Source organism: Stenella coeruleoalba, assembly GCF_951394435.1.
Source record: "Stenella coeruleoalba genome assembly, chromosome: 13".
NCBI classification, from domain to species: domain Eukaryota; kingdom Metazoa; phylum Chordata; class Mammalia; order Artiodactyla; family Delphinidae; genus Stenella; species Stenella coeruleoalba.
In genome coordinates this window covers 71,770,479-71,786,237 of record NC_137159.1, presented here as the reverse complement: position 1 = coordinate 71,786,237, position 15,759 = coordinate 71,770,479, and the positions used below count along the sequence as shown (strand labels likewise).

General features: G+C 39.2%; 1 protein-coding gene across 1 annotated transcript in view; it reads left to right on the top strand.

Annotated features, from left to right (window-relative positions):
- UBXN2A (UBX domain protein 2A) overlaps positions 1-15,759 on the top strand; it is a 39,266-nt gene that overhangs the window by 8,525 nt on the left and 14,982 nt on the right. Inside the window, exons 2-3 of the mRNA XM_079940984.1 lie at positions 7,883-7,937; positions 13,028-13,166. Of these exons, the coding sequence (XP_079797110.1) occupies positions 7,897-7,937; positions 13,028-13,166 (180 nt within the window). The 5' untranslated portion in view covers positions 7,883-7,896. The remainder of the gene's footprint in view (positions 1-7,882; positions 7,938-13,027; positions 13,167-15,759) is intronic.

Sequence of the window (15,759 nt, the reverse complement as noted above, 5' to 3'; positions counted from 1 at the left end):
CCACTTGAGACAATAAAGACATCCAATTTGCCTTGATTGTTGGATGCCATCTTCTCGGATGTGGCTCTAGTAACTCCTACCCAAAAGCTAGCTGAAAGGCTAAAAGGCAGCCTGTGAAGTTCTTGTTGGGGGTGCTGCTGAAGGTGCCCTCCCCCACCTTATGTTGGGTACTGACTCCTCTGCCTCATTGCATTTCCTCATTTTTCCTTCCTTTCAGTTTCTCCTTGTCTTTGAGAATTGCTCACAATTTTGTTACAAAAAGGCTAAGAAATAAATTCACTAACAGTTTATGTTCAATTCGTAATGAAGACAATAGAAGCATTTAAAACAGTTTTCAATTATATTTTCCAGAGCAGACTCTACTATCCTACTTTCATTCCTAGCAAAACAGATGCTAAGTGGGAATTAGTGCTCCAGCCAAATTGGCTGTGGTTATGAGCCCAGTTCCATTAGCAGCAGGAAACTGGAATGGAAGTCAGGACCTAAGATCATTCAGACTGATGTTGTCTGGTGAAAGGCTGCTGCTGGATCCTCAGTTACCCAGATTAAATCCACCTCCAGATACTTTGGAGACTTTTAAGTGGGAGCAATATGCTACTACTTCTAGTGCCCATTTTCTGTTTCTCATTGCTTTGAAATGGATCTGGTGGATCTTCAGTGGCTATTACTGAGCAGGTCTGCCCTCTTTAAATATGCTTAATACTTACATTTTTTAATACTTATATTTTTAAATAGAGGTATTTGCTTTTTTATATACATATTCTCCAGAGAGAATTTAAGAAACATATTTGATATAGTCTGTTTGAGAGTTGAAATATTTTTAATGCTTTCTGGAGATGTCTAGCTTGATTATATCTTCTTTTTGGTAAAGTGTTTTTCTTTATTTTTCTTTTATTTTGGCCGCACCGCACGGCATATGGGATTTTAGTTCCCTGATCAGGGATCGAACCTGCTCCCCCTGCATTGGAAGTGTGGAGTCATAACCACTGGACTGCCAGGGAAGTCCAAAAGTGTTTTTCTTTAGTTTTAAATCTGTAGAGTAGACTCTGGGACCTTGATTATCATAAACAGTCTATCATGACCTAATAGTAACATTCTCTTAACTGTTTGTTTTAAGCACATATAAAAAGTAATTGTAATCTTGTTTGGGTGACTTAAAAGTCTAGTTACAAATTATAACTATATAGGTTTACTAAAGCATTGTACTTTTCTCTCTATAATCAGTTTGGTTGTGTTTTCCTTTAAAAACCAGACATTCCAGGTTACACAGAACAGATCTGATTTTTCCTACCTTGAATGTTGACAAGTGATAACTTTAATTGTGCAATAGGCAGCTTATAACTATTGTCTGTGTTTGACTTCACATTGCACATCCGTGTGCTGCTAAAATTTCTCTCTGTGCCCACATTGCCTTCAAGCTGTGAGTCAACCAGATGTCTTATGAAGCTCTTTGGTTGTCTTAAAACAGATGTATCTTTATCCTAAACATGATCAATCTATTTCTCATGTTCATCACTTTAAATATGAGTTCATAGTACTTTTCCCCACTTCACATTACTGATAGAGCAAAAGTACTGCCTTTTAAGAAGCTAATGAAATGACATTGTACAACTCTACATGTATATATTTTTAAGATAGTTCTTTTATCCCAATTTTTATTATGAAAATTTCAAACATATATAAAAATGTGGAGAATAGTAAACTCCCATGTATACTCATTACCCAGCTTCACTAATTATCAAGTCATAGCCATTTTGGTTTCAATTATACTCCCTCCACTTCTCACTCCACTTGATTATTTTGCAGCAAATTCTAGTTATTGGATTTCATCTAGATATTTCAGTATGTAGCTAAAACAAATACTTTATTTATTTATTTTTGACCTCACCACACAGCATTCAGGATCTTAGTTCCCTGACCAGGGATCGAACCCATGCCTCCTGCAGTGGAAGCACGGAGTCTTAACCACTTGACTGCCAGGGAAGTCCCTAAAACAAGTACTTTAAAAAGCTACAGGGGACTTGCCTGGTGGGTCAGTGGTTAAGAATTCACCTGCTAATGCAGGGGACATGGGTTCGAGCCCTGGTCCGGGAAGAACCCACATGCCGCGGAGCAACTAAGCCCGTGCGCCACAACTGTTGAGCCTGCACTCTAGAGCCTGCGAGCCACAACTACTGAGCCCACATGCCACAACTACTGAAGCCCGTGCATGCCTAGAGCTCGTGCTCCGCAACAAGAGAAGCTACCGCAATGAGAAGCCCACACACCGCAACGAAGAGGAGCCCCTGCTCACTGCAACTAGAGAAAGCTCGTGCGCAGCAAAGAAGACCCAACGCAGGCAAAAATAAAAATATATACAAAAAAATAAATTTATTAAAAAGCTACAATCCCATTGTCACACCTTTAAAATTAACAATTACTCCACATATCATCAGATATCCATCCAGTGTTCAAATGTTCCTGATTCATAGCTTTTTTCCATTTAGTTTCTTTAAATAATAACATAAATATGGTCCATATGTTGTAATTAATTGATATATCTCTTAAATATTTAAAAAGATTATTTCTACTTCTTTTTTCTCCCTGGTAATATATATATTGAAAATGGATCATTTCTCCTGAAGAATTTCCCGAGTTCTGGATTTTGTTGATTGTGTCCCTGTGATGTCATCTGATCATGTTCCTCTGTGCCCTATATTTCCTGTAATCTGATGTTTAGACCTAGAGGCTTGAATGGATTCAGTTTCATTTTTAGAAAGAAGGCTTCACACGTGGTGGTTTGAGCTTTCACACTGAGGCATATATTTATGTCTGTTTTCTTTGTGTGATGTTAGCAGCCATTGATATCATTGCCTAGGTCTGTTTGCATTAGGGGTTGCAAATTGGAGATACTCTAATTCTATAAACCTTCATTTAGCTGAATTCATTTATAAAGGAAACTTCTTTTATTAACTCTTTGATTACTCTGAGTTAGTTCATACAGGAAAGGCAGGATGAATACTTGATTCTTTCCCTTATTTGCCAGTTTTCAAAATAAGTTAGTACCCTACTGTTCTGGAAAGATGACCAGTGAATGAGTTTCTGTGTTTTAATGAGTATCAATATGAACTTGTACTTGATGTGTTTCAATTCATGTAGCTGTTTTTCAGTCCCATCTTTCACCAATGGTAGCCTTTTCAAACTGACTTCTGAATCCTTTCTTTCATTTTGTTTTGTTTTTTCTGGCTGTGCCTCGCAGCCTGGGAGATCCTAGTTCCCTGACCAGGGATCGAACCCAGGCCCCCGCAGTGAAAGCATCGAGTCCTAACCTGTGGACTGCCAGGGAATTCCCAACTTCTGATTCCTTTTGACATTAATCCAAGATGTCAATACAAGGCATAAAGTGCATATTTCTTGCCCCAGACCTGGAGACAGCCATTTCTCTAAGAAACTGATTCCTTTTGGTGGGAAATAGTATCTGGAGACCACAAATCTGGGCGGTAGGTGTGCTGTGCTCATTGTTGTCTGATTGCTTATTGCTTTTTGGCCTTTTCAGTGGACAGAGCTACTATGTATTTTCTTAAGAGAAATGATGATGTTCATAATGATGTTTCTGATTTAAAATATAGAATTACAGGATTTTTGCTTGGCTTCTTTGATTTTTATATTTCTATCTCTTTACTCTTACTCTGAAAAAAAATCTTGGTTTTTAGGGACAGATCATAATTACTTCTTTGCTTTATCTCAGCGTCTCTCAACTTCAACACTGTTAACATTTTGGGCAATACTTTCTTGTGGGGGCTGTCTTGTGCATTGTAGGATTTTCAGCAGCATCCCTAACCTCATCTACTAGATACCAGTAGCACCCTCCACCTCAGTTGTTGTGACAGCCCAAAAATGCCTCCGGCCATTGCCAGATATCTTCTTAGGGGCACTATTGCCTCCTGGTTGAGACCCACTGCTTTATCTTTATACCATACTTTTCATATAAACAATACTAATATATTATTGCTAATAATATGACTACTAGAAACTTCATTTTTCCTCTTTGGGTTCATCCCACTAGGATATATGGTAAAATTACCATGTTTTAAATTTACGTGAAATAATTCCTCTCTGTCAGTTCAGTTAATTCGTTTCATTTTTACTTTCAGTTTTTAGGGATTGCTTTTTTAAAGTTTAACTTTGTTTTATAAGTACATAAAATATTTACATGGGTCCAAAGTTGATCTAAAAAACAAGATACATTCAGAGAAATCCAGCTTCTGCCCTTACTCCCTTCACCCAGTGCACTCTCTCCCACTTTATAAGTAACCTTATTATTTATTTTTTGGTTTACTTTTTCATTTTTTCCTAATGTAAACAAATATACATATATTCATGTTCACCTCTTTCTTAGATAAACAGTACCATATCATACATATTTTTCTCCATTTTGCTTTTTTCACTTAACAGCACATCCCACTGTGTGGATTTACCATAGTTTATTCAAGAAGTCCCTATTAGGGGCTTCCCTGGTGGCGCAGTGGTTGGGAGTCTGCCTGCCGATGAAGGGGACGCAGGTTCGTGCCCCGGTCCAGGAGGATCCCGCATGCCGCGGAGCGGCTGGGCCCGTTGGCCATGGCCGCTGAGCCTGCGCGTCCAGAGCCTGTGCTCCGTGGCGGGGGAGGCCGCGGCAGTGAGAGGCCTGCGTACCGCAAAAAAAAAAAAAAAAAAAAAAAAAAGAAGTCCTATTAATGGACAAGTTGAGGCTTTTTACAGGCTTTGCTGTTACAATCAATGCTGTAAATAATACTACAGTGAATAGTGTAGTGTATTCACCTTTTTATACTTTTGCTAAAGTATCATTGGGATGGATTTTTAGATAATGGGATTTCTAGGTATACATGTCAAAGAAGAAACAGAGCTGGACAGCAGTTAAATCAGTGAAACCAGATTATGTTCAGGAACTATTGTGATAGGGGAAAAGAGACCTCAGTGTGGAACTGGACTCGATTCTGAATATAACATGGACAGGGGCTTCTCTGGTGGTGCAGTGGTTAAGAATCCACCTGCTGGGCTTCCCTGGTGGCGCAGTGGTTGAGAGTCCGCCTGCCGATGCAGGGGACACGGGTTCATGCCCCGGTCCGGGAGGATCCCACATGCTGCAGAACAGCTAGGCCTGTGAGCCACGGCTACTGAGCCTGCGCATCCGGAGCCTGTGCTCCGCAACGGGAGAGGCCACAACAGTGAGAGGCCCCCCTACCACAAAAAAAAAAAAAAGTTTGCCTTTTTTTAAAAGTTTTTTTTATTGTGGTAAAATACATACATATATAACATAAAATTTGCCATCTTAACCAATTTTAAGTGTACAATTCAGCAGCATTAATAATATTCACAATGGTGTGTAACCATTACCACTGTCCATTTCCAAGACTTCTTCATGGTCCCAAACAGAAACTCTGTGCCCGTTATGCAGTAATTCCACATTCCTCTCTTCTCCCAGTCCCTAAAAACCTCTATTTTACTTCTCTATCTCTATGAATTTGCTTTGTATGAAATATGAATGTAACTAGAATCATGCAGTATTTGTCCTTTTGTGTTTGACTTAATTCACTTAATATTTTCAAGGTTTATTCGTGTTGTAGTATGTATCAAAACTTCATTCCTTTTTACAGCTAATTAATATTCCATTATATGTATATACCACATTTTGTTGAGACATTCATCTGTTGATGGACATCTGGATTATTTCCACTTCTTGGCTATTGTGAATAATGCCTCAACCACCAAATCCTTTTCTACAGCAGCTGTACCGTTTTACATTTCCACCAGCAATATTCCGGTGTTCTAATTTCTCCACATCCCTGTCAGCACTTATTATTTTTGTTTTATTAAATAATAGCTATTATGATGTGTATAAAGTGATATCTCATTGTGACTAGTGATGTTGAGCATCCTGTTCATGTGCTTATTGTCTACTCATATTTCTTCTTTGGAGAAATGTCTGTTCACATCCTTTGCCCAGTTTTGAATTGGTTTGTTTTCCCTGCTGTTTTTAAGTTGTATTTTTTTTGATTCATCATTTGCTTGATAGCTGTAAACCTTTGACTACTTTCCAGAGTTCTAAGTTGGTTCTAATAGTTTCTGCTTGTTTTTCAATGTTTCTGTGGGGACAGGAGCTTGGAGCTGCCTATTCTTTCATTTTGCTGACATCACCTTCAGGTTCAATTTTTAAATTTTAGATCTTGGATATATCTGGAATTTATCTTGGTAATGGTGATTCCATATGACTGTTGAATTTATTTACAAGTCCATCTTTTCCTGATTTTTTTAAGATATAATAGTATGGACTCCTCATGGGTTTCTGTTTTATTCAGTGAGTTATAATCCATTAGTATCATTATTTACTTTGATGTTCCATTTCCCAGACTTGTCCAGTGGGAACCCCTTCAGGTGGCTTCAGTGTCCTTTTGATATGTCTTCATCATTCATTGAGCACCGTCTTACTTTCTGGTGCAAGATATTTCGGGCTCATTTGTTCTTTCTCTGTCCCAGCCCTGGAATCAGCCTTTTCTCTAAGGAGCCATGATTCCTTTTCTTGGAAAATTATATTTAGAAGCCAAGGTGTAGGCTTTTGGTATGCTTATTGCTTCTAGTCTGTCATTGCTTTCAGGACCTCTCAAAGGGCAGATGGCTTGGACTCTTTTAAACATCCATTTGTTTCCTTATTTCTTATATTATTTTTGTTGTAAGGGCAAGAGTATTGCAGAAAGTTTGGGAAAGAGAGAAAATAATCCAGTTTTTTACCCCCCCAAAAATAACTTTTCACCCTTGCTTCTCTCCATTTTTAAAAAAATTGATTAATTTACTTTTGGCTGCATTGGGTCTTTGTTGCTGTGCGTGGGCTTCTCATTGAGGTTGCTCCTCTTGTTGTGGAGGAGCTCTGTTTTATTCCCGTTTTGCCCCTAGGTTCTTCTGACCATTTTTTGGTCTTTTTTTTTTTTCTGTTTTTTTTTTAGATTCCATATATATGTGTTAGCATACGGTATTTGTTTGTCTCTTTCTGACTTACTTCACTCTGTGTGACAGACTCTGCAGACCTACTAGAGAATGGACTTGAGGATATGGGGAGGAGGAAGGGTAAGCTGGGACAAAGTGAGAGAGTGGCATGGACATATATACACTACCAAACGTAAAACAGATAGCTAGTGGGAAGCAGCTGCATAGCACAGGGAGATCAGCTCGGTGCTTTGTGACCACCTAGAGGGGTGGGATAGGGAGGGTGGGAGGGAGGGAGATGCAAGAGGGAAGAGATATGGGGACATATGTATATGTATAACTGATACTCTTAGTTATAAAGCAGAAACTAACATACCATTGTAAAGCAATTATACTCTAATAAAGATGTTTTAAAGAAATTTTGACAAAAATCATCTACATTGGAAAAAAAGAATGAGTTTATATTGATTTGATATTTTGTTACTATTGGAGATTGAGTGAAATGTTTACATTCACTTTTATTTGTTATTAAACCAAAGCATACATTATTTTTCATCATAAATTTTTTTTGGCCGCGAGCACTTGCAGGATCTTAGTTTCCCAACCAGTGATTGAACATGGGCCCTTGGTAGTAAAAGCACAGAGTCCTAACCACTAGACCGCCCCGGAATTGCCCTCATCATAACTTTTATGAAATCTTTCTTTTGTCAGATTATCCGAACCCAAAATTTACTTTTTATTGCTTTACTTTAAGTGAAAGTGACAGCTTTGAGTTAGGTCACTTGTTCTTAAGACCCCTTTAGTGCTACTTTAGGAGTACATAATAACTTAATGGTAAAGAATCTTACTGCATACGCTGGAATGAATTTATTTAAAATACTGTATTAAGAACTTTACCTTATTTTTCTTTTTACTTTTACAGTAAGGCAAAAGAGAATGAAAGAAGTAGATAATCTTGAAAGTATAAAGGAAGAATGGTGAGTTAATTTATGCATTTTCTTTGTTATTAATGCCTTTGTTACCGTCTTTCTCTGTTTTTACATTTCACTGACTTAGTTTTCATTATGATTGTCTGTTAAATACCTAATAGTAATGTACTTTAAAGTTTTTTTTCCATAGCTGCATTAAATGGATTTTAGTCAAGTTATAAATCTTTTTGTGATTAATTTTTTTAAGTGTTAAATTTCTCTCTGCCCACATATTCTTTCTGTTATTTAAGAGGAAAATTAAAGTAACTATTTATTACTTCATTAGCCTCTTGTGTTATACTATCTTGAAGTCATAGTGGAAATATAAGGGCTTTGGAATCAGATAAACCTAGGTTTGAATCCCATCTCTGTCTTAACATTACTTCTCTGGCATTTGAGCAACTTAGGTAGATTCTTTGAGCTTCAGTATCTCATCTAAAAATGAGGTTGGGCTTCCCTGGTGGCCCAGTGGTTGAGAGTCTGCCTGCCAATGCAGGGGACACGGGTTCGTGCCCCGGTCTGGGAAGATCCCACATGCCGTGGAGCGGCTGGGCCCGTGAGCCATGGCCGCTGAACCTGCGCATCCGGAGCCTGTGCTCCGTGGCAGGAGAGGCCACAACGGTGAGAGGCTTGCGTACTGCAAAAAAAAAATAAAATAAAATAAGAAATAAAAAGGAGGAGGTGTACGTAGGTACCTGAAAGGTTTTTATAAGAATTAGATAGCCAATTTAAAGCACTGAGCATCGTATTAGCATATAGCAGGCACCCAATAAATGGTAGATGCAAAGTCTGTCGTTCTTATTAATACAAAATTCTTTATTCTCACTTCTCTGAAGTGGAATATTTATTTTTGTATTATGTTCTTTGTTTTAAATACTTGAAAAGGTAAATATCTTTCATTCATAGTCCATTTAAGGAGACAGGTAAGTATTTACAAATACTTTGTGAACACTTTCTATACCGAACAAATATTATTTATTATTTTTTCACTAGAGTACTTACTGTTTTATATAAATATCTGATACTAACTATATAATTGTGAGGTTATGTCAGGAGCCCCTAAGACTGCCTCCAGATGTGATGATTTGCTTAGAGGATTCACAGGATTCAGCCAATAGTCATACTAATGACTAAGCTTTATTGCAATGAAAAGATACTTTGCAAGAGGGTGAAGTCCAGGGGAAACCAGGCATAAGCTTCTAAGAGTCCTTGCCCAGTGGAGCCACCAGGACACACACTTAATTCCTCCAGTAATAAGTTATATAGCACGTGTGAGATGTTGTCTACCAGGGAAGTTCATTGGAAATGAGCCTAGGGTTTATACTGGGGACTAGGCACATAGTAAAATTCCATACTCTCATGAGAAAAGTAAAAAGGATAGCAACAGTTAGGCCTGCTATGTTAACTCTTTTCTACAGAGAAATAAGTTGAATGGCTTGCTTATTTACTTATTTATTTTTGCCGCACCTTGTGGCTTGCAGAACTTCCCCAACCAGGGATCCAACCTGTACCCCCTGCAGTGGAAGCACGGAGTTTTAACCACTGGGCCACCACAGAAGCCCCAGTTGAATGACTAATTTTTAAAAAATTTTTTGTTTATTACTTTTTGGCTGTGTTGCGTCTTCATTGCTGCACGTGGGCTTTCTCTAGTTGCAGTGAGCGGGGGCTACTCGTTGTTGCGGTGTGCAGGCTTCTCTTTGCGGTGGCTTCTCTTGTTGCAGAGCACGGGCTCTACATGTGTGGGCTTCAGTAGTCGTGGCTCACAGGCTCTAGAGCGCAGGCTCAGTAGTTGTGGCGCCCGGGCTTAGTTGCTCCACAGCATATGAGATCTTCCCAGACCAGGGCTCAAACCCGTGTCTTCTGCATTGGCAGGCAGATTCTTAACCACTGAGCCACCAGGGAAGCCTTGAATGACTGATTTTAAAGAGTAAGATTAACTTAGGACTTCTAACAGTTTTGTGGAGATGTAATTCACATACCATATAACTCATCCATTTAAAGTATACAATTCAGGGACTTCCCTGGTGGCACAGTGGTTAAGAATCCGCCTGCCAATGCAAGGGGACAGGGGTTTGATCCCTGGTCCGGGAAGATCCCACGTGCCGCAGAACACCTAAGCCCGTGTGCCACAACTACTGAGCCTGCACTCTAGTGCCCTTGAGCCACAACTACTGAGCCCATGTGCTGCAACTACTGAAGCCTGCACGCCTAGAGCCTGTGCTCTGCAACAAGAGAAGCCACCGCAAGGAGAAGCCTGCGCACTGCAACGCAGAGTAGCCTCCGCTTGCAGCAACGAAGGTGCAATGCAGCCAAAAAAAAAAAGTATACAATTAAGTGGGTTTTAGTACATTCATAGAGTTGTGAAACCATTACCACAGTCAGTTTTATAACATTTACATCACCCAAAGAGAAACCCCATACCTATTAGCAGTCATACCCCATTCTCCTGTGCCTTACGCCTGACAACCAATGATACACTCTCTGTCTCTATAGATTTGTCTCTATAGATTTGCTTATTCTGGGCATTTCATATATGTGGAATCATAGAATATGGGGTCTTTTGTGACTGGCTTCTTTCATTTAGCATAATGTTTTCAAGCTTTATAATGTTATAATATGTATCAATACTTTGAATTTAAATAATTAGTAAGGGGCTTCCCTGGTAGTGCAGGGGTTAAGAATTTGCCTGCCAGTGCAGGGGACACAGGTTCAAGCCCTGGTCGGGGAAAATCCCACATGCCACAGAGCAGCTAAGCCTGTGCACCACAACTACTGAGCCTGCGCTCTAGAGCCTGTGAGCCACAGCTACTGAGCCCAAGCGCCACAGCTACTGAAGCCCACACGCCTAGAGCTTGTGCTCCGCAACAAGAGAAGCCACCATAGTGAGAAGCCTGTACACCGCAACAAAGAGTAGCACCCACTCGCTGCAACTAGAGAACGCCTGCATGCAACAATGAAGACCCAGTGCAGCCAAAAATAAAATAAATAAAATTTAAAAATAATAATAGGGGATTCCCTGGTGGCACAGTGGTTAAGAATCTGCCTGCCAATGCAGGGGACACGGGTTCGAGTCCTGGTCCAGGAAGATCCCACATGCCGAGGAGCAACTAAGTCCGTGCACCACAACTACTGAGTCTGTGCTCTACAGCCCGCGAGCCACAGCTACCGAGCCCGCGTGCCGCAGCCACTGAAGCCCACGCGCCTAGAGCCCATGCTCTGCAGCAAGAGAAGCCACTGCAATGAGAAGCCTGTGCACCGCAACGGAGAATAGCCCCCACTCACCACAACTAGAGAAAGCCCATGCTCAGCAATGAAGACCCAACGCAGCCAAAAATAAATAATAAATAAATAAATAAATTGAAAAAGAGTAGGGGCATTAGAAGCCTGAGTTCAGTTTCCAGCTCTGCCTACCAATAGCTTTGTCATCTTTGGCAAATTGCTTAAGCTTTTTCTTTACCTAGTAAATGAGGATAAAAACCATATGTGCTAGGGAGGGTGGGAGGGAGGGAGACGCAAGAGGGAAGAGATATGGGAACATATGTATATGTATAACTGATTCACTTTGTTATAAAGCAGAAACTAACACACCATTGTAAAGCAATTATACTCCAATAAAGATGTTAAAAAAACACAAACAAACCAATACGTGCCTTTTAGGTCACTGTGAAGATTGAAAGAGTAAACACATTGAAAGCGCTTAGAAAAGTTCCTAACATGTATTAATAAATGCTTAATAAATATTAGCTATTAAGAGAGGCTTTATAATGTATCATGGCTAGGAGCATAGACTTGGAAGACAGATTAACAGGGTTTGAATTCTGTTTCTGCCACTTACTAGCTGTGTAATCTCTAACATGTAACTTAACCTCTTTGTGACTCATTTTCCTTATCTATAAAATGTGGATAAAAATATCTGCCTTGCAGATCCTGGCACAGTGTAAGCACTATAAAAGTGTTGATTCTTATCTGAGAAATCTGAGAAATTATCTCTCAGTACATTTATGAATTTTCTATGTGACTTTAGAAAAGATCAACCAGAAACCATCCTTTTATCAAACAAACTCTTAGGTAATATTTCTTATATGACAAAATATAAGCACACATACACATACAAAAACAGTAGCTGGGGTGGGCAAAATGGAGGAAGGTGGTCAAAAGGTACAGACTTCCAGTTATAGAACAAATAAGTCATGGGATATAATGTACATCATGGAGACTTTAGTTAATAACACTGTACTGCACATCTGAAAGTTGCCAAGAGAGTAAATCTTGAAAGTTCTTATCACAAGGAAAAAATTCTGTAACTATGCATGGTGATGGATGTTAACAATTAACTAGACATTGTGGTGATTATTTTTCAGTACATACAAGCATTGAATTATTATATTGTATATCTGAAACTAAAATAATGTTGTATGTCAGTTGTACCTCAATTTAAAAAGAAAGAAAGGAAAAAAAAAACCCAGTAGAGTATTAAACCACTACAGATGAAAGTCTTGAGTGGGAAATTTCATTCTGAAGTGTGCAAAGGAGCAAAACTATGATTATGACTGTTCCTCACACCTTACTACCTTTAGTTTCAAGAGTGCTTTGTGTTACCAAAAAGTACATAGTAACCCCCTTTAAAGCCATTTTGAGAGCTTTACAAAGAACACGTTGTTTTTTTACTCTGGACCAGTGGTTTTCAACCTGGTGCAGTTTTGCCCATCCCACCCCCAGAGGCCATCTGGCGTTGTCTAAAGATGTTTTTTATTATTATAACACTGGGGGGTTGGGGGATGTCCATGCTACTGGCCTCTAGTGGTTAACGGCCACAGGTGCTGCTAAACTTCCTACAGTGTACAGGACAGCCTGCCCAACAAAGAATTAACCCTCCCCAAATATCAATGGACTGAAGTTGAGAAAACCCTGCTCTGGACCGCAAGTGTTAATCACTTGCCGAGGCCACTTATCTACTATGTTAATTCAGAAGAGAGTCTCAACTGCAGGCGTGGAGGTAGCGTGTCAGCTCTAGATCCTTTAACTAGAACAATTTGTGTAAATTTTTAGAGAATTAGTGGTTAATAGTGCTTATTTTTCTTTTTTTTGTGTGTGTATAGGGTTTGTGAAACAGGATCTGACCACCAACCTCTTAGTGATAATCAACAAACAAATTGTGAATATTTTGTTGACAGCCTTTTTGAGGAAGCTCAGAAGGTTGGTGCCAAATGTTTGTCTCCCACTGAACAAAAGAAACAGGTAAGTGTCCATAAATTTTTTCTTTCCCAGTGCTTCTCAAAATATGGCCCTTTAGAGGTCAAAACTGTTTTCATAGTAATAGTAAGATATTATTTTTTTCACTGTGTTGAGTTTGCACTGATACTGCAAAAGCGATGGTAGGCAAAACTGGCACCTTAGGAGGAATTGAGGTAGTGACACTACTCTGTACACCATATTCTTTCCTTGAACTTGCAGGGGGAAAAAACACTCGTTTCAATTAAAAATTTCCTTGATGAAGCAGTAAAATTTACACATTTCATTAAATCCCAACTCTTTAATACACATCTTACAAATATTCTATGTGATAAAATATGAAGTGTATGTAAAACATTTCTACAGTATACAGAAGTATCTTAAGGAAAAGTACCATTGCTTGAGATACAAGCTGAACAGTCTGCTTTTTCATGGTGTACTGTTTTTACATGAAAGTGATTTACAGACAACTAGTTATTCAGTCTTGGATATTCTGCAGACATTTTCTCAAAATGTATGAAGTAAGTCTGACACTTCAAGGGAAACAACTTACAGTATTTGTTGCAAATGATAAGATATGATTTTATCAACTTTTTTACATGAAAGTAAGAATTTTGATAATCTGCCATCATGCACTTGACAGCTTCCCAAAACTTAAAAGATATTTCTGATAGGATTATTGTCATATTAATAAATGTACCTTTAAGTTTCAGATTCCATGTTCAGATTCTCAACTAAATTTTTTTTTTGAATACATTTATTTATTTTTTATTTATTTATTTTTGGTTGCGTTGGGTCTTCGTTGTTGCACGTGGGCTTTCTCTAGTTGCGGCGAGCGAGGGCTACTCTTCGTTGCAGTGTGCATACTTCTCATTGCGATGGCTTCTCTTGTTGCGGAGCACAGGCTCTAGGCGCACAGTCTTCAGTAGTTGTGGCACATGGGCTCAGTAGCTGTGGCTTGCAGGCTCTAGAGTGCAGGCTCTGTAGTTGTGGCACACAGGCTTAGTTTCTCCGCGGCATGTGGGATCTTCCCAGACCAGGGATCGAACCTGTGTCCCCTGCATTGGCAGGCGAATTCTTAACCACTGTGCTACCAGGGAAGTCCCTCAACTTTTTTTTTTTTAAATTGAAGTACAGTTGATTTAAAATGTTGTGTTAGGAAATTCCCTGGCTGTCCAGTAGTTAGGACTCTGAACTTTCCCTGCTGAGGGCACAGGTTCAGTCCCTCACTGGGGAGCTAAGATCCCACAAGCCACACAGCGTGGCCAAAAAAAGAAAAAAGTTGTGTTAGTTTCAGATGTACAGTAAAGTGATTCAGTTTTTTTATATATATATAATATATATAATGTACATAAAATATATATATGATATATATAATATAAAATATGTGTAATATATATTCTTTTTCATTATAGGTTATTACGAGTTAGTGAATATAAGTTCCCTGTGCTATGCAGGAGGCCCTTGTTGTTTATCTATTTTATATGTAGTAGTGTTTATCTGTTAATCCCAAACTCCTAATTTATCCCTCACCCCACCTTTCCCCTTCAGTAGCCATAAGTTTGTTTTCTATATCTATGAGTCTGTTTCTGTTTTGTAAATATATTCACTTGTATCAGTTTTTTAGATTCTACATATGTGTTACCGTGTGATGTTTTCAACTAACTTTTTTTTTTTTTTTTTTTTTTTTTTTCAATACGCGGGCCTCTCACTGTTGTGGCCTCTCCCGTTGCGGAGCACAGGCTCCAGACGTGCAGGCGCAGTGGCCATGGCTCACGGGCCTAGCCGCTCCGCGGCATGTGGGATCTTCCCAGACCGGGGCACGAACCTGTGTCCCCTGCATCAGCAGGCGGACTCTCAACCACTGCGCCACCAGGGAAGCCCTCAACTAACTTTTGAGATACTACTACTTACTACATTTTGATGTAGTATCTTGGAAAAGCTATTAAAATGCTTTTTGCAACTATGTATCTGTTTGAGGCTTGATTTTTTTTTTTTTAATGTACTTCAATCAAAATGCCATATCACAGCAGACTGAAGGCAGCAGCAATTATGAGAATCTAGCTGGCTTTTCAAAGTCGGACATTAAAGAGATCCCTTTACTCTAATTTGCCTTTTATTTATTTATTTTTATTATTATTATTTTTTTTGCGATACGCGGGCCTCTCACTGTTGTGGCCTCTCCCGTTGCGGAGCACAGGCTCCGGACACGCAGGCCCAGCAGCCATGGCTCACGGGCCCAGCCGCTCCGCGGCATGTGGGATCTTCCCGGACCCGGGCACCAATAATGGATCTCTTGGACTGAGTCTCTTATTATTTCTCCGGTTTTCCACCTCTTCGTTGTTTTGTTCTATTTTAATTGTAATATTTCTTCAACCTTATATTCAATCCTTTAATTTCCATTTTAAGTTTCTAAGAGCTCTTTTGCTCACTGAATATTCCCTCCTACTCCCTTTCAAACATCCTCTCTTATATAAGTATATTAATTATCATTTTTGGATTTTTGTGTTTAAGTTTCTTCTGTTTTCCTCAGTGTCTTCTTTTTTTTTTTTTTTGGCACATGCAGCTTGTAGGATAGTTCCCTGACCAGGGATTGAAC